This window comes from Ovis canadensis, chromosome 14, assembly GCF_042477335.2.
Source record: "Ovis canadensis isolate MfBH-ARS-UI-01 breed Bighorn chromosome 14, ARS-UI_OviCan_v2, whole genome shotgun sequence".
Taxonomy (NCBI): domain Eukaryota; kingdom Metazoa; phylum Chordata; class Mammalia; order Artiodactyla; family Bovidae; genus Ovis; species Ovis canadensis.
The window spans coordinates 69,208,250-69,225,877 of NC_091258.1; the positions used below are offsets into that span (position 1 = coordinate 69,208,250).

At 58.0% G+C, this 17,628-nt stretch overlaps 1 protein-coding gene across 2 annotated transcripts; it reads left to right on the top strand.

Moving 5' to 3' along the window:
- Nucleotides 1-233: 233 nt before the first annotated feature.
- Nucleotides 234-17,628, top strand: MED25 (mediator complex subunit 25). Of its 2 annotated transcripts, none has more exons than XM_069551269.1 (18): nt 234-750; nt 844-889; nt 1,360-1,484; nt 6,850-6,948; nt 7,354-7,474; nt 7,689-7,851; nt 7,974-8,104; nt 8,316-8,403; nt 8,486-8,679; nt 9,101-9,229; nt 9,642-9,727; nt 9,802-9,859; nt 9,960-10,067; nt 12,227-12,415; nt 12,779-12,850; nt 12,966-13,184; nt 13,434-13,614; nt 15,845-17,628. In XM_069551269.1, exons 1-18 carry the CDS (start codon nt 473-475, stop codon nt 16,087-16,089), a joined length of 2,532 nt encoding a protein of 843 aa, XP_069407370.1. In that variant the 5' UTR covers nt 234-472; the 3' UTR covers nt 16,090-17,628. The 2 variants fall into 2 exon arrangements, with proteins under 2 accessions (XP_069407370.1, XP_069407372.1); XM_069551271.1 differs by lacking the exon at nt 15,845-17,628 and adding an exon at nt 14,060-14,190.

Here is a 17,628-nt window from a genome sequence, read left to right on the forward strand (position 1 = left end):
TGCTTAGCAACCTCCACTCGGGTTAGAGTTCGGCTTCTTTTAGTGGGGAAAAAACAGCTGCACTCCTTTCAGAGTTGATTGCCACCTTAAAGCGTTGCCTAGTAACCCCGTTTCAGACGTTGTGATTGGACCCTTCACACGACCCACCCACCCCCATCCCCCAAGAACCAGTAAGAACTTAACTAGAAACCTAATCTGTCTTTTTAGGAAAACAAGGGCAGCGTATGCGTTGCATAGCAACCAGGTCTCCTGGCCCTTCCATTGAAACCTGTGTCGGAAAGGTCGCCCCCCCTCAAAAATGGCGTCTGACGCGCCGCTTTCAGTATATTTCGCCCTCGAAAGTTCTGCAAATAATTCAAGCTTCCACCTCTGGTCCCCGAAGGAGTTCTCTAGGTCCTTTTTGAGTCTTGCACACACTGGGTGCGAAGGAGGATGGAGATAAACCCACCCGCCCTGGGCGCCCCGCACAAACATGGCCGCCAGCGCGCCGCCAGCGCCGAGAGGCCGTCCCGCGCGGGGGCGCGCGCGGCGCAGGCGCACTTCCGCTCAGCCCGCGGTGTCTGAGGCGGCGGCGGCGGCGGCGGTGGCGGCGACGGCGGCATCTGCGGCGCGGGGCATGGTCCCCGGGGCGGAGGGCCCGGCCCGCGCCGGGGGCCTCGTGGCTGACGTGGTGTTTGTAATTGAGGGCACGGCCAATCTGGGGCCCTACTTCGAGGGGCTCCGCAAGCACTACCTGCTCCCGGCCATAGAGTGAGTGCCGTTTCCGCGGCCCCAACCCCGCCCTCCGAGTTTAGTTTTCCACACTCTCTCCTCACCCCGACCTTTCACTTCCGACCCTCACAGGTATTTTAATGGCGGCCCTCCTGCCGAGACGGACTTCGGCGGAGACGTGAGTCTTGGAACTCTCGAGTTTGAGGGAAGATGGGAGTCCGGACTGGGTCTGCGGGAGGAGGGGGCGGTACCTGGACCCTGGGCCCGAGGTAGGAGGGCTCGGGTCCGGACTCCGGGGTCGGAGGCGGGAGGGGATGGGGTTTGGACACCTGGGTCCGAGGGGCTGGGGTCGGGATTTGCGGGTCCGAGCGGGGAGGAGCTGGGGTCTGGACTCTGGTTTCCAGGAGAATGGGGCTCGGGTTCTGGGTCTGAGGGAGGAGGGACTGGGGTCCGGACTAATGGGTCCGAGAGGGGAGGAGGCTCAGGTCTTGGGTCCGAGGCGGGAAGGGCTCGGGTCCTGGGTCTGAGGTGGGAGTACCGGGGTCCGGACCCCCGGGTCCGAGGGAGGAGGGGCTGGGAGCTCCGATTCCCCTGAGGGAAAAAGGAGCTGGGTCCCAGATGAAAAGTTCTCCTGTCCTCCCCTCCCAGTATGGGGGCACCCAGTACAGCCTCGTGGTGTTCAACACGGTGGACTGCGCTCCAGAGTCCTACGTACAATGTCACGCTCCCACCAGCAGCGCCTATGAGTTTGTCACCTGGCTCGATGGCATTAAGTGAGCTCTTTTCTCGGCTTCCGGAAGGGTTGGGGGAACCTGGGAGGGACGGCAGAGGAATGGTGCTGCCGGATCCAGCCCCTCACATTGGTTGCTAAAAAGGGCTGCGATGGGGGTTGTGGTTTTGTCCCTAGGTCACTTCAGTGGTCGGTTCTGTATGCTCAGCTGGTGTTGCTGTCTGGCTTGGAAGTAGAAAGAATTTCCTGGTCAAGGAGGCCTAGGGAAGTCCAGCACCCGTCCTACTCCTCATATATTCTTCTCCTTTCTGTCTGTTGCTTCTCTTGTCTACTCTAGCCCTTCTTTTTCCTACCAGGGGCACTGAAGCTTGAGCGCAAGAGGGGTGGGGCTAAGCCTCTGTGCTTTGGAGTCAGTGTTGATAGTTCACACTGCAGGTGCAGACAGCCTGGGGCCACTTTTCAGCTCTACCACAACAGGACTGCCAGACCCACTAGTCCCTGTCCTCTGTGTCTAATAGAACTCATCTCTAAAAGGGGAACGGTAATAGTACTTATAGTCATCCTGTTACTTATCCAGTGTTGGGAAAACAGATTAAAGCTTAGTGACTTGGAAATTCTCTGATGGTCCAGCAGTTGGGACTCTGTGCTTCCACTGCAAGGGACATGGGTCTGATCCTTGGTGGGGAAACTAAGATCCCACATGCTGAGGGGCACAGCCAAAAAAAAAAAATTAATTTAGTGGCTTGTTTCCTTAAGTAAGGAATTCAGGGGTGGCTTTGATGGATGGTTCTCACTCACGGTCTCTTGTGGGATTTCAGTCAGATGAGCTGGGACCGCAGTCATCCAACTGTTGGATCGGGACCAGAGGATCCATTTCCAAGGTGGCTAACCCTGTGGCTGTTGGCCAGAGGCCAACTTGCTAGCTGTTCCTTGTTAGCTGTTATTCCTAAGATATCTCTCCATGGGGCTGCTTGAGTGTCCTCCCAACATGGCAGCTGGCCTTCCTCAGCCTGAGCAATCCAACAGAAAGAGCAGAAGGAGACTACAAAGATTTTTATAATCAAATCTTAGAAGTCACACACCATCATTTGTGTCACATTCTGTTTAGTATACAAGTCAGTTCTGTTCAGTGTTGGAGGGGGTATGAATACCAGGAGATGGTGCTCAGTGGAGATCTAGTTCCGGTGACACTATAGGGGACTTTGGGAATCAAACGAGTTGATGACTGTTGAGAACAGTGCCTGACACGATTAAGCGCTCCCTCAGCTTTTGCTGTTCTTTTGTGTTTTGGTTTCTTGGTCTGCAGAGGGATAACGGTAGTCCATATCAGCACTCAGAGAAGGGTCACAGAAGCTAACCTTCATACTGTGTTCAGCTCAGGGTCTGGTCAGAGTCCATTAAACAACCGGATTCGTGGGCTGCTGTTATCTGCAGCAAATGTTTGTTGAACACTTGGTTTGTTTCAGGCTTCACGTGCTAGACCAGGCGCTGCACATTCACTTTCCCCCCTTATGGTTGTTAGAATTCATGGTCAGGGCAGAGCAGGGTTTCTCAACCTCAGCACTGTTGACCCTTTGGGCCAGATGATTATTGTATGTGTGTTGTGGAGGGGTGGGGGGCATTCCTGTGTGTTGTAAGGAGTTCAGTAGCATCCTTGGCTCCTTCCCCCCCAATGCCAGTGGTCTCCTCCCTCCCCAGTGTGATAAACAATAAAAACAAAGATGTCTCCAGACATTGTCAGATGTCCCTTTGGGGACAGAATCCGCCCCAGTCGAGAACCTCTGGAACAGATTGTGGTGAGACTTGAATAATGTGGAATGGGGGCTCCTTGAGGTTCAAGTCCAAGTCTGATGTCCCTCAAGTTTCTAGCACCCAGCACAGGGCCTGGCATGAAAGAGCCCCAAGGAAAACTTTGTGGAACAAGCGAATGAACGAATGTCCAGAACGCCCTTCATGCTCTGGTTCTCCCTGGTAAACGCCTACATAACATCCAGGGCCCACGCAAACGTCCTTTCCCTGATTCCAGCAAGCAGTCAGTTGCTCTCTCCTCTGCCCCCATTGCTCTCAGCTGTTTCCCTGTTACAGAGCTCCACACCTCTGGACTGTGAATGTCCAGGCCTTGGGTATTTCTCCTGCTGTTTGCCTCCAGCAGGGGCCTGAGACGCGAGTCCTTTGCCGATTAAATAAACAAGTGAAAGCTGTAAGGAAGAGAATCACCAGGAAAGTGAACCTTCTGGTGGGTGTCAGGAGAAATAGTGAAACCCCCTTGTTTAAAATGTCAAGGGCACTAGGAAGAGAAGAGGGAAATATTTTATGAACACTTCCATCCTATATCCACCCTCTCCCTTAACCAGCTTAGAATGCACTGCCTGTTTAACCAAAAAAGAAAGCTTTGTGTGCTGCCTGTTCACCGGAATCCTCCCAATCAGCCGATAAACATTTTAAGCCATTATTGAATATTCAGAGTCATCACTGTTTTATCAGGTCCTATGTTACCATCTAAATTCAGTTTCTGTGACGTTCTGGGGAAGTCTGTAACAGAGATCACAAAGAAAGTCAGCAAGTTTTGTTCACATGGAGAAATCTTATCTTCTCCTGGAACATCCGTTACTTACAGTACAAAGCAGGCAGCGTGATTTTGGGGAAAGTCCTTGCTTTGAGGAAATTCATTTCTGATGTTACATTTCCTGTCTGACAAGCAAGGCGGTTCCCCGGCCCCTGACAGCTGGTGGCCCAGCGTCAGAAGGGACAGCCCAGGTGTCTTCCCCACAGCACTGTGCCTTCATTCGTTCACTGGTTTGTGCATTCATTCATTCAGCAGACAACCTGTGGGGCAGATTGTCTCAGGCACTGAGGGGGCAGAAGGCAGGCAGTGTTCTGGCCCTCTGCAACTGGTGTTTCCTTGGGGTGACAGGCTGCTGCGGTTCCCATTCATTCATTTTGACTAGTCCCTCTGGGGGGCTCCAGGGGTGGGGCCCCTTAGCCTGTGAAAGTGAGTGGCAAGGACTCAGGGGCATGACCTCAGGAGGAACAATCGAGGCAGGGTGTGAGGATAAGGAAGCGGTGAGTCAGAGCCCATCTGTATCTCCCAGGACACTTTCACTTTTCAGTTTCACTTTCTATTTCTAATCTGAGAGATTTATTTGAAATTTTTTGATATTTAAAAACCTACTTCCCAACTGGCCATATATATTTTTTCGTGCCCCCCAGTTTTAAGTTTTTGTCTAGACAAAATATTTGTTTTGTGTCTTTCTCTGAGTTGGTAACAGATGGCTTACGTTTGATATTCATTAAGAATAAAAACTCTAGGCTCTCAGAGTGGTCAGTCAATCTTACTTTCCTTCAAATTATTTTTTTTTTAGAAATTGAGGTGAAATTCCCTCAATAACACAAGCAGTTATTTTCAAGTGGACAAGTCAGTGGCATTTAGTACATTTAAAATGTTGTGCAGCCGTCTTTTCTGTGTAGTTCTGGAACATTTTCATCCCTCTTAAGAGAAGACCCTGCATGCCTGCAGCAGCTGCTTCCTGTCTCTCCCCCTACCCCTCACCCCTACCCTTAGCCCGGCCGGGAAGATGGCTTGATTTCTTCCAGCACCGGCAGTTGGCACTAGGGTGGATCCAGGGTTGGTTGATTCATCAGCCTCTGCCCCAGCTCTGTGGCATTAAAATTCCTGTGCAAACCAGAGTCTCGATGGTGGGGAGGAGAAGGAGGTCAGGGGAGTGGATGGTGGGGAGGGGGAGCAGTGTGGGCTGAGCACCCTGAGTGGGGGCAGAGGACCGAAATCTACACTGGGGAAGAATCCAGGTAGAGCACGGAGGGGCCACGTGTTGGGGGTGCACTTTTTCAGAAGGCACTTCCCAGAGCCTGTGTGTCCTCGGGCACATCATAGAGCCGGCTGAAGTCTCACTGAGGGCTGCGCTTTCTTGGGGCTGTAGGAGGAAGGGTGACAGTCACGGTATTGGGGGACATGTGATGTGATCAAGGGTGAGCCTTAAATTCATGTGGTGGGTGGGGAAGGCTTCCTGCAGGAGGATGACACGGGGCTGGGAGTCGGGATAGGTATGCAGGGTTTCCACCTCGGGGATAACACAGGCAGAGACCTGGGTGTGTGGCGGATGACAGACTCCAGCGGCATCCAAGACCTTCTCGGACGCACCCAGGGAGTGATGGAGCGGGAAGGTGGGCAGGGTCCAGGGCGGGGCAGGCTTGGCTCTGTTCTTGATGACCAAGGTTGGATTTGAAGCCGTTTGTTTATGTAACACACAGTTCCAAGCCCTCCCCTGTGCCATACTGAGGGGGCAGGGCGTGTGTGGCTGGGACCAGAACAGTCCAGACCTCATCCATGCCTGGTGGGGGAGACAGGTGCAGACACAGACATGGGGGCCGTGGTGCAGAGCCACAGGGTCCAGTCTGCACAGATGTCCCTCGTGGCAAAGGGTCAGCCTTGCCACCACGTGACCCAGAGAGTCATGGTGGTAGCAGTTGCCGTCTGGCAGAGGCCTGCCACCCACCCCACAGGGATGGACACCGGTGACCCCTCTGTGGATCAGGTGGAGGAGAGACCGAGTCTGTGTGTCATAGTTTCCTGGGGCTGCTGGAGCAGAGTACTGGAAACAAGGTGGCTTACAGCCACAGCAGGTTACCATCCCTCAGTTCTGGGTCCAGGAGTGTGAGACGACAGGGGCGGGTCAGGGGGTGCCCTGCTCCCTCTGGAGCATGTAGGGGGGGTCGTCCTTCCTTGCCTCTTCCAGCTTCTGGTCGCCCAGACGTCCCTTGGCCTGTGCAGTGCTCCTCTGATCTCCATGTGGCGTCTGCTCTCTCTCTCATCACATCCATGTTCGTTTTCCTCTGAGCATGTCTGTCTCTGCTTCCCCGTCCGCCTTATAAGGACACTGGTCATGTTGGGTTCAGGCCACCCTGCCGATCTCATCATGGCCTGTTCACCTCTGTAAAGACCCTGTTTCCAAATCCAGTCGCATCCTGTGGTGGTGGGGGTATCAGGACTTCAGCATATGTTTTTGAAGGATGCAGTTTCACCGCTAAAGGTGGGAGGGCAGAGGAGGCCCCACAGCAGGCTGGGAAGGTAGGGGAAGGCTGGGCAGACAGCTCAGCGTGGGGCAGGTACATGGGGACTGGGCCTCAGCATAAGCTCCTGGGCTTAGTGTCCCGGGTCCTTTCTCTGTTCTGTGCTCTGATGGGGCCTCTTGCGAGGGACTCCCTCTCAGGAGATGGCGAACGTCCCCTGTCCTTGTGCCAGCACTGGGGCCAGGGTGGAGCACTCTGAGTGTCCCCATCCTGAGGGGCACAGACTGCGGACAGGGTCGACCTAAGTGTGGGCCCCTCCCAGGTGGCCTGGAGGGTGGCAGCCCTGGGCACCCCGGGGGCTGACCGCCTGCCTTCTGCAGGTTCATGGGCGGAGGTGGCGAGAGCTGCAGCCTCATCGCTGAAGGCCTCAGCACGGCCCTGCAGCTGTTCGACGACTTCAAGAAGATGCGGGAGCAGATGTGAGTGTGCCCGGTGCGGGGCCCATGCCCATCTGTCCACCTGGCCTATAGCCTGTTTGGTGGGTCACAGGCTCCACCCTCGGCCTCCCCGTGGGCTGTTGGGTGGGCTATCTGTGCCGGGCACTGGGAGCCAGGAGGCAGGAGGTATCCCCTGGCCCACTCCCTGTCTCGGAGTCCTCATCCGAAAGGGGAGCTGGCTCGGAGTGTGCCTCCTGCCCTCCCTGTGGCTGGGTGACTTCCAGCGACTCAGGAGGCTCTCTGGGCATCAGCATTCTCAGCTGTGAAATGGGTCCCCACTCCTGACTTCCAGTGGGGTGGAGGACTTGGTCACTGCTGCTGCTGGCTCGGGTTTTTTCTTGGGGTCCCTCCTGCCACCCTCTCCTCACCTTTCCTTGTCCCCGGTAGTGGCCAGACACACCGAGTCTGCCTCCTTATCTGCAACTCGCCCCCGTACCTGCTGCCTGCTGTCGAGAGCACCACATACTCGGGGTGCACGACGGAGACTCTGGTGCAGAAGATCGGAGAGGTGACGACTCCTGGACCTGAGGGAGGAGGGAGCTGCCGGCCTGGGTCTCAGGATGGGCACAGACGCCATGGCCAGCCCTGCTGGCTTCTGTTGGGAGAGCTACAACCCAGAATCGCCCAGGGCAGCTACTTTAGGTCTTGGGTCTTCTGTCCCAGAGGCTGGCGGGGACTTGGCCCCGTGGCTTCGTCCTGACTGCTTGTCCCCTCTTGTTCAGCGAGGAATCTACTTCTCCATTGTGTCCCCCCGGAAGCTGCCTGCCCTGAGGCTGCTGTTTGAGAAGGCGGCTCCTCCAGCCATGCTGGAACCCCTGCAGCCTCCAGCAGACGTGAGCCAGGACCCACGGCACATGGTGCTGGTGCGGGGGCTTGTGCTGCCGGGTGAGCCTGGGGGCTGGTGAGGGGCAGGGGTGGGGGTGTCCTCCCCAGCTCCCTCTCACTCGGATGTTCTTCATGTCTCTCAATCCCCTTAATGGGCTCAACCGATCATCCTCGGTGCTCAGTTGGGGGTGGCTCCGCCCCAGGCCCCCTCCAGCCCAAGCAGCCTGTGCCCCTGCCTCCAGCCGCACCTGCGGGCGCCACACTCTCAACAGCCCCCCAGCAGCCTCTGCCACCGGTCCCCCAGCAGTACCAGGTATGGATGTTGCCAGGGGAGGGACGTGCTCCTAGGGCTTGGCGGAAACCCTGGCCCCTTGCCAGAGACCTGGTTGGAATTGTTAAGCCTTGGGGGTTAGGGGAGTGTCCCCTGAGACACCTGGAGGGTGGGACTCTTGAGGAGTCACGTCCTCTTAGGATTTTGGAGCTGGGGAGGATGGTCCTCAGCAGCCCCTCCCCTCTGTCGCCAGGTCCCCGGGAACCTCAGTGCAGCGCAGGTGGCTGCCCAGAACGCCGTGGAGGCAGCCAAGAACCAGAAGGCAGGGCTGGGCCCTCGCTGTGAGTATCGGCAGGGACCTGGGTTCGGGCAGCCAGGTCTCCGCACCCCCGCCCACACCGTTTCTCTTGGTCTCTCCCACAGTCTCGCCCATCAACCCTCTTCAGCAAGCCACTCCAGGAGTGGGTCCCCCCTACAGCCAGACCCAGGCCACCCAGCTGCCCCCAGGGCCCCCTGGTGCCCCCAAGCCGCCTCCTGCTTCCCAGCCCAGCCTGGTCTCCACTGTGGCCCCAGGCCCGGGCTTGGCACCCCCTGCACAGCCCGGGGCACCGTCTATGGTAGGTGCCTGCCTCCTGGCTGCCAACAGTGCAGGGAGAAGTCGGCCTTCCTGAAGAGGGCCCGAGGGCACATGGGTCTTGTCATTTGAGGTCCTTGGGAGCTCACAGAGCCTGAGTTACAGGCGAGGCTGAGACTAATTCTGGGGGCAGAATCATGGGGCGGGTACTTCCGGGCGGGTAAAGACTGTTCCGAGGAGGCCGAAGGGTCCTGGGAGTCCAGGGTCCTTGAGAGAACCTGAATCCTCCAGGATTAGACTCTCTGTGGCCCCAGGTGCGGCCCAGTGGCGTTCTGGGCCTGGGGGAACACAGGAAGGGACTTTTGTCCTCTTCTGCCTGTTGACCTGGTCCTCTCAGGACAGCCCCTCCCAGGAGATGGTCTGACCCTGCCCTGTTTCCTTTCCTTCTCTTTCCCCTCTGCCAGGCGGGCACCGTGGCCCCGGGCGGGGTGAGCGGCCCTTCCCCGGCCCAGCTCGGGGCCCCAGCCCTTGGCGGACAGCAGTCAGTCTCCAACAAACTCCTGGCCTGGAGCGGGGTCCTTGAGTGGCAGGAGGTGAGTGGCTCCGTCCGGCCAGCCCTGGTGTGCTGCAGGGCTGGACCAGCGCCGGTGGGGTCATAGAATTTGACGTCCTCAGGATAGTCCCGAGGAAGCTTGGGATGTGTAGCCCAGAGTTCAGGGTTAAGAGAAGTCTCAGCTTCTTGGTCCAGGGAGGACCCAGGAGATCGTGGCATGGAGGGGACAGTGGGTGGTGGGGTTTGAGGGCAGGACGAGGAGGCCCACATTTGTATAATTCGAAGGCCAGAGGATTGCAGGGTTGGTGGTCTGATGAAGGGGCCCAGGGCTTGTGGGCCTTAAACTGGGGGGTTATCCTGAGCTTTTGGGGCTCCCCGGGAAGGGCAGAAAAGTCAAAGGAATAGTGGTTCAGGGCCCTTTTCAGCCATATACACCTTTCTTTCCTCCTTAGAAACCCAAACCCGCCTCCGTGGATGCCAACACTAAGCTGACCCGGTCACTGCCTTGTCAGGTCTACGTGAATCATGGCGAGAACCTGTAGGTGGCCGGGGATGGGGTGGGTGGTGAGCCAGGGTGTGCATCTCCTGACGCTTCCCCTGATGTCATCCCAGGAAAACGGAGCAGTGGCCCCAGAAGCTGATCATGCAGCTCATCCCCCAGCAGCTGCTGGTGAGTGGCTGGTGGCGGGTTACCGCCCGCCCCTCCCGCCTCTGTCCATGCCTCTGCACTCCCCGCTCCACACGCCTGCTGACCTGGGTGTCTCCCGCAGACCACCCTGGGCCCTTTGTTCCGGAACTCGAGGATGGTCCAGTTCCACTTCACCAACAAGGACCTGGACTCTCTCAAAGGCCTCTACCGCATCATGGGCAATGGCTTCGTGAGTTGGGTGGCCGGGCAGTGGCTTCCTATCCTGGGCCCAGGGAGCTGTTTTGGATGGTGGGGCTGCCTTTGTAACGCTGGGCTCCTAACCTGTGCTCCAGATTGAGGTCTCTCTCACATTAAAACCGTGGCAGGGTGACAGGAGCCATTGGAGAAAGCGCTGGGCTCTGATGGGTTTGCGGGGTGTCATGGCTTCCTGGGGCCAAGAGCAGCAGACGTGCATTCTCTCGTGCTCCTAGAAAAGAGAGACATGGTCAAAATCAGGGCGTCGACAGGGCTGCGTGCTCTGGAGGCTCAGGGGGAAGACCCCTGTTCGCCTCCTGCGGGTGGCAGCCCCAGGTGGGCTTGGCCTTAGACAGCCTAGTCCAGGCTCCTGTTCTCGTCGTCACGTGGCCGTCCTCGCTCCGTGTGTCTTCACGTGGCGTTCTCTTCCTGTTCTCTCTCTGTCTGCTTATGGGGATGCCTGTCATTTGGATTGGGGCCCACTTGAATGACCTCATCCTAACTTGTTACCTTCACAAGCACCCTATTCTCAATAAGGTCCCGTTCCCAGGTGCCACGGTCTGGAACTTCAACATGTGTTTTTGGAGGATACCATTCAGCTCATAGCACTAAGGGAGGGTCTCTAAATAGGACCAGAACCAGTTACTGAGGCCATTCTGTGAACCTAGCTCTTTTTCAGGAGAGGGGACTCCTCATAGGTTACCTCATGGAACCTTCAGGAAAATTCTCCAAAGAAGGCAATCCTGAGAATTAAGAATGCCTCCAACTGCAAGTAACAGCACACCAACCGGCAGAGTTTTTAGAACAGATAGGTGCTTGGGGTGAAGGCTTGGACCAGCAGTTTATTGTTTCTCGCAGTCTCGTGTGGGTCCGCTGGGCTCAGCTAGGCTAGTCTTGCTCGGGGTCTTTGATGGGCTTGCCATCAGATAGCAGCTAAGACTGTGCTCATCTGAAAGCTCGTCTGGGCTGGAAATCAAGATGGCCCCCTCTCGTGGTGCTGCCTGTCAGCTGGGGTTCAGCTGCGCCTGGTCATCTGAGTGCCTCCTCGTGTGGCTCGGGCTCCCTCACAGCGTGGCATCTGGGTTCTGAGAGCCGCGTACAAGCAGGCATTTGTGACGTGTAACAGGATGCCCAGAGGAGGGCACTCTCAGGGCTAGGTCTGTAGCCCCTTGACATCAGGGCCAGGATCTCTGGGGCTCCCTTGTTTCTCTCTGGTGACTGTGAGATGGTTCCTGAAGCTCAAGGAATCCTGTCTGACTTAATGTAGGAGGGCAAAAAGGAGGTGTGTTATCAGCCTGTACTTCCCCTTTAGGAAAACACGTTCCCACACATGCAAGCAGGCTTCCTTTCACATCTTGGGCCAGACCCGGGCCCCTGGGCCACCCGTAGGGCAGAGGAGACTGCAGGGGAGCAGGCACCAGTGAGTGCCCTGGGGCCCAGATGTGCTGCCATCCAAATGGAATCGGGGTTCTCTACACACGGAGAGGGGCAGACGTTAAGCAACTAGCAGGGTCTGCCTCGCCTGAGAAAGCGAGACTGGCTTGGCCGAGGTTCCACTGGTTCCATAAGCTCGTCAGCCCCTCCTCCCCTAAGAGCCCCTCTCCCAGAAGCCTTGCGTGTTAGGGCCTTGCTTCACCTTCACTAGCATTCCCTGGGCACGCTAGTGAGATGGTTCCTGGTCCCTTCTGTGTATCCAGTCCCGCGCAGGATGGCGGACGTGGTACCCGGGTCTGTCCTTTGAGGTGTGAGCGCCGCCTCCCGCGAGTCTCACTGCAGATGCTGAGGTCGAGGCGGTGTGGCACCCCAGGGGCCTCTCGGATCCCTGGTCAGTCAGGGTGTCTGCCACCACCACTGAGCACGCGCTTCCCGTGTCAGCTCTGTGTTGAATTCCCTCCCTGTCAGCTGCGAGCCCTTGGAGGGGGGCAGGGTTGGAGGGGGCTTCCTCTGCTCTCCATCCAGCCATCTGCAGCGGTCCCAGGTGCACCCTTTTCCTTCGGGCACCCAGCTCTCTGGAACAGGCTCAAGCCAAACCTGGAGCCGCCTCCACCTTTCAGAGCAGAAAGCTGGCCATGCCTGGCCTGTGGGGCTTCTAGAACCTTCTAAAACCCAGCCCCCTCCTGCAGGGTGTGATGGGCTCTGATCCTCTCCCCGCAGGCGGGCTGCGTGCACTTCCCCCACACGGCCCCGTGTGAGGTGCGCGTGCTCATGCTTCTGTACTCGTCCAAGAAGAAGATCTTCATGGGCCTCATCCCCTACGACCAGAGCGGCTTTGTCAACGGCATCCGCCAGGTCATCACCAACCACAAGCAAGTCCAGCAGCAGAAGCTGGAGCAGCAGCGTGGGGTGAGCGATGCTGCGGTGCCCCCGCCCCGGGGCCTGTGCAGCCCTCCTGGGCCCCAGCTGTCACAGCAGGACCCCCGGGGCCTTCCTGGGGCTCCAGTGCTGGGCACGTCCTCATCTGCCAAGTTCAGTCTCACCCCGTGTTTCCCTGCAATCTTTCTTTTCCTTTATAAAGCGTATTCTTGTTGAATTTCTAAGACACAGTCCCCTCTCCAGGGGCATAAAGTTTACATGCTAGACAACCCCGCCCTTCCCACCCAGGAGAATGTTCCCAGCTCCTAACAGGGTCCTGTTCAGGGCGCAGACCCTCCGCGGCACAGGGACTCCCCGCCCAGCCACTGACCTGCTCCCTCTCTCCCCACACAGATGGGCACCCAGCAGGCACCCCCTGGGCTGGGTCCCATTCTGGAGGACCAGGCAAGACCCTCACAGAACCTGGTGAGGACAGGGCCACGGGGGGCGGGTGCATGCAGAGGATGCCACGATTCTGACCTTGCTGAAGAGGTGGAGGGGTCTGGGGGCTCCATCCCTCACCCCTGTCTCTTCCCATCAGCTCCAGCTCCGCCCGCCACAACCCCAGCCTCAGGGTACTGTGGGGGCCTCTGCGGCCGCCGGGCAGCCCCAGCCCCAGGGTGCTGCCCCGGCCCCTCCAGGCGCCCCGCAAGGCCCTCCTGGAGCAGCCCCCGGCCCGCCCCCTCCTGGACCCCTCCTCCGGCCCCAGAACCCCGGGGCCAACCCCCAACTTCGGAGCCTCCTCCTCAACCCGCCCCCGGTGAGATTCAGGGAGGGGGTCATATGGGAGCCAGGGGTCCTGGGCTTGACAGTTGGATTCCTTCCCTCGTGGAGGTGGGAGGTTGGTTTGATGGGAGTGGGTGATTGGAGGTCAGCCTGGCCCTTCCCCACACGTCTTACGTGGGCTTCTGCTGAGATTCCTTTGAAGGAAAATCGGAGGCTCCACCAGGGAGTGGGGCAGGTGGGGGCTCTCCGCCAGGGCCTCTGAGCCACTTTCTCTGCTCCCCAGCCCCAGACTGGGGTGCCCCCCCCTCAGGCCTCCCTCCACCACCTCCAGCCACCAGGGGCCCCTGCGCTGCTGCCTCCACCGCACCAGGGCCTGGGGCAGCCCCAACTGGGGCCCCCTCTCCTTCACCCGCCGCCGGCCCAGTCCTGGCCTGCTCAGCTTCCCCCAAGGGCTCCACTGCCAGGTAAGAGGGTTCGGGGGAGGCCCAGGGCCTGGGCTGAGTGTCCCATTGTCCTGTGACTTCTGGGAAGTGAAGTCCTGGGACTTAGGAACAGCGGGGGCCCTTGCGGCTCATGGGGGCTCCACGGGCCCCCGGGAGGTACGGCCCAGGGCACCGAGAGCCAAGGCAGCAGGCGCTCTCCCCCCTGGCTCCCTGCCTCCGTGTCCTCTGGGGTTTCTGGGAAAGTCTCAGGGCTGGAGAGTTGTGCTGGGGATGGGCCCCCACAGGCTCACAAGAGGCAGACGGCCAGTGGACACGTGGGGTTAGGAGGCGCCTCTGGGTTCCCCCCGGGGCTCCCTCAACCCCCCTGTGCCTCGGGCCTCCAGAGGTGGAGGGAGGACTCAGGCCCAGGGCCCTCCCGGGCCCCAGGGACCACCGGGAGATGCAGTCCCTTCCCACTGCCCCCCAGGTCAGATGCTGCTCAGCGGGGGGCCCCGGGGCCCGGTCCCCCAGCCGGGCCTGCAGCCCAGCGTCATGGAGGACGACATCCTCATGGACCTCATCTGAACCCCGACACCCAATAAAGTTCCTTTTAACACACGCCCCGGCTCCCGTCACTGACATCCCCCAGGACTGGGCAGGAGGAGATGGGGGGAGACACCTCTGCCCTTGTTCTCGATTCAACAGACGCCCCTGAGGCCCCGGGCTGGTGAGGCCGGGGCCTCAGCGGTGAGTGAGGCCATCTGGTACAGCCTGGCTTCCGGGAGGTGAGGAGGCTGTAGGCAGAGGTCATAGGACCACGAGCACCTATGGAGGTAGAGAGGGTACCAGGCAGGCCCAGAGGAGGCCTGTGGGCCAGCCAGGCTGGGGTCTGTGAGCGGCAGTCAGCAAGGCCGTGAGGGAAGGTGGTTACAGTCTAGGTGCCGAGATGACAGGAACGTGTTGAGGCAGGAGGAAGCCTGGTATGGTCAGAGGACAAGTCAGCTGAGGCCTCTGGGAGCACGAGCCTTTGGTGGGAAAGGAGGGCCTGGAGAGGCGGGGAGGGAGCTCAGATTCCAAACTGAGCAGCTGGAGGCTTGTCCAGGGGGTGCGGAATGGCTGCAGGAGGCCAGGCCCGGGGGCCAGGCCCGGGTCGGTTGGGTGTCAGCCCCCTGTGGGCTGCGGGATGTGATGGGGCAAGATAGGAGGCAGGGAGGAGCCGAGGGTGATGTTCGTGGGGAGGGAGAGCACAGAGGAGCGGCCAGAGTTGGGGGGCAGGAGGGGTGAGGCCAGAAACTGGCGTGCCCATGTGGAAAAAGTTGCGGGTGTAGGGTGGGGTCCAGGGTGGTCCCCAGGACCTGGCCTGGGTGCTGGTAGACGGCGGGCCTTCCTGAGGCAGGAGCCGGGAGAAGGAGCCAGTGGTGATCGCTGATGGTCTGGGACATCTGAGGGACCGAGGCCACGCTGGGAGCCCAGGGTGTGTCCTTAGCGCAGCGTGTGTGCTTGGTGGTTGAAGACACAGGAACGGAAGAGGTCTCGTGGCAAGAGCAGTCAGAGACCAGGCTTCTGGGGCTTTGGACAGAGTGGACAGTGAGGCCATCTTAGTGATGGGAGACACGGTGGGGATGTGAGGAGGAGATACAGGTTTGGGGTGTAACGAGGCAAGGGGCCCGAGGCTGTCCCTAGGGAGACATCCAAGGGGCAGCTGCTCTGGCCTGTGAGCAGAGACTTAGTTGTCTGTTGTCAGACTGACCCCGGAGCAGTGATGCTCAGAGTGTGGTCTAGAGGTGGACCACCAGTGTCCGCATTGTTTGAGATGCCTGTTAGGATCAGATGCCCAGATCCCCTCCCAGGAGAGAGGTTGCAATCTGGTGGCCCCTGGGCCACTCTACAGATGAGTTTTGTTTGGCCTTCCCTGTGTTAGGCTATGTGGCATTTTTTTCCCTAATGAGTTAGTTGTAAAAATCAGGATGATTCTCTCTCTCAAACACCCACACATACACACACAAAATCTGTAGTCTTGTCTTCTCTTGACAAGTCAGAAGATCTGGCTCCCCTGGGTCCACCCTCCCGCCCAGCAAACAACGGGCTGGAGCCGTCCCTCTGCACGGGGCGTGTGCTCTCTGGTTCGCCACAGTCCCCACCACTCCCTCCTGACCCCCACACCACGAGGCAGAAGGCTGTCGCCTTCGCCACAGGGCTGGCACGGCTGGTGTCCCCGGGGTAGTATTCGGAGACAGTGAAATCTTTCTTGTACCCATGTCTCTACCAAAAGTGGCAAAACGAAAGAGAGAACGAGAGGGCCACGTGTTTCGAGAGAAATGGGAGCGAGCCTATTTCTTTGTGGAGGTGAAGAGCATGCCTACGTGCTTAATATGCAAAAAAATCGTGTCTGTGTTGAAAGAATACAACCTGAAGCGTCACTATGAATCCAAGCACAGTAAGAGCTTCGACCAGTACACGGAGCAGACGCGAGACGCAATTCTCAATGAACTAAAGAAGGGCCTCAAGTGTCAGTAGGGCCGGTTTCGGAAAGCCGGCGGGAGCAGCGGCGTGGCTGCCGCTCGAGGCTCAGGAGCCACATGGCGCGAATCACCCGGGCGTTCCAGCCCTCGGACATCCAGTTTATAAGGGAGCCGAAGAGACGCCCCCCGGACAGAAACCCTCGTCTGCTTGGACCATCGTCTGAGTCCAGCAGGCATCCGCGTCTCGTGGGAGGGGAAGAGAAACCTGAAGATCGACACGTCCAGTTGCTTGACCGAGTCAGATCAGTCGTGGCCTTTACTATCGCTGCTCATGAACTATCACCACCCAGTTAGCTTTATTTATTTGTGGCGTGGAGAATCTCGATGTGACCGAAGAAAGCTGTGACATGGTGCCGAGGCAGGCCCGACCCTGGGAAGTGACTTGTTTTCTGTGTGTCAAGAGAAACACACTTTTCACGAAAGCTGGTCTAAACACCTAAGCACAGCTACAGACTGCGGTGGTGATCAAACCATCCATGTCCCTGGGGATGCAGGCGGGTCGCCTCCATCCGAGGGGACATCATTGGCAGAGACTCAAGTCAGGTCATCGCATCAATTACCAGGCACTGACTTTGCCGTGAGAGGTCAGTGGAACACACGACACGGCATCCGTGACAGGGTTTTGTACCTTAACCACGGGCAGGCTGGTGATGAACTTGACCCAGTGTGTTTTATAGAAGCTCTGCGACCTTGTGACATGGGGAAGCAGTCTGAACTGTTGCGGTCCATCAACTTAGCTCATTTCAGGTGAGCCAGAAGCCACACCTTGGTCCCCCTGAGAAGGTCAGTCAGAGACTTTGGGTCAAAGTTCCTACCCTTCTGAACACTTGTTCTCCCAAGGACATTTACAAACAGCTACTTGAATGTATGATCATGTTCACCCAGTCCAGGCAGAAATGGGGACGCCGTCGGCAGGGAGTATTCTGACTCCCTTTCCGTGGATGCAGATGGTCTCCAGAAATGAAGGGCATGGCCTGGACAGCGTCCACTCAACTCGTGGGGCTAAAGATCAAACTGCCCCAAGGCTCCCAGCCTCCAGACATGATGAAAACGAACGAACACTGCCCCATTTGCTTTTCTTGGTTGCTGTCGATCGTGTGAGCACGGACCACAAGTACTAGCTGCTGAGCTCTAGGGCAGTGGGCTGCCTCAGAAGACGACAGCCCTCACCGCTCTCCAGCAGTCGCCTGAATCCCGTGTCTGGAAGCGCCCACACTTGTGAGCAGCTGTTTTCCGTTACACAACTGAAATCAAGTTCAATGCTGCCCCCAGCTTCAGGAGTCCAGGTCGAGTTCTCAGCCACCCAACCCTTGACATCCAGGGGTGGCATGGATGAGACCCACCCCCTGGCTTCATAGTCCAGGGAGCAGAAGAATTACGAAAGAGAAAACAAAAAAATTTAGTAATTAAATATTTCTATTTTTCAATTTGTATTTTTTCAATTTGGATTTGAAAGATAAACTCCAGTACCATACCTGTTTGTATTATGTTCCATGCATTCACCAGCGTTCAGTAAAGATTCCATTTGATTATA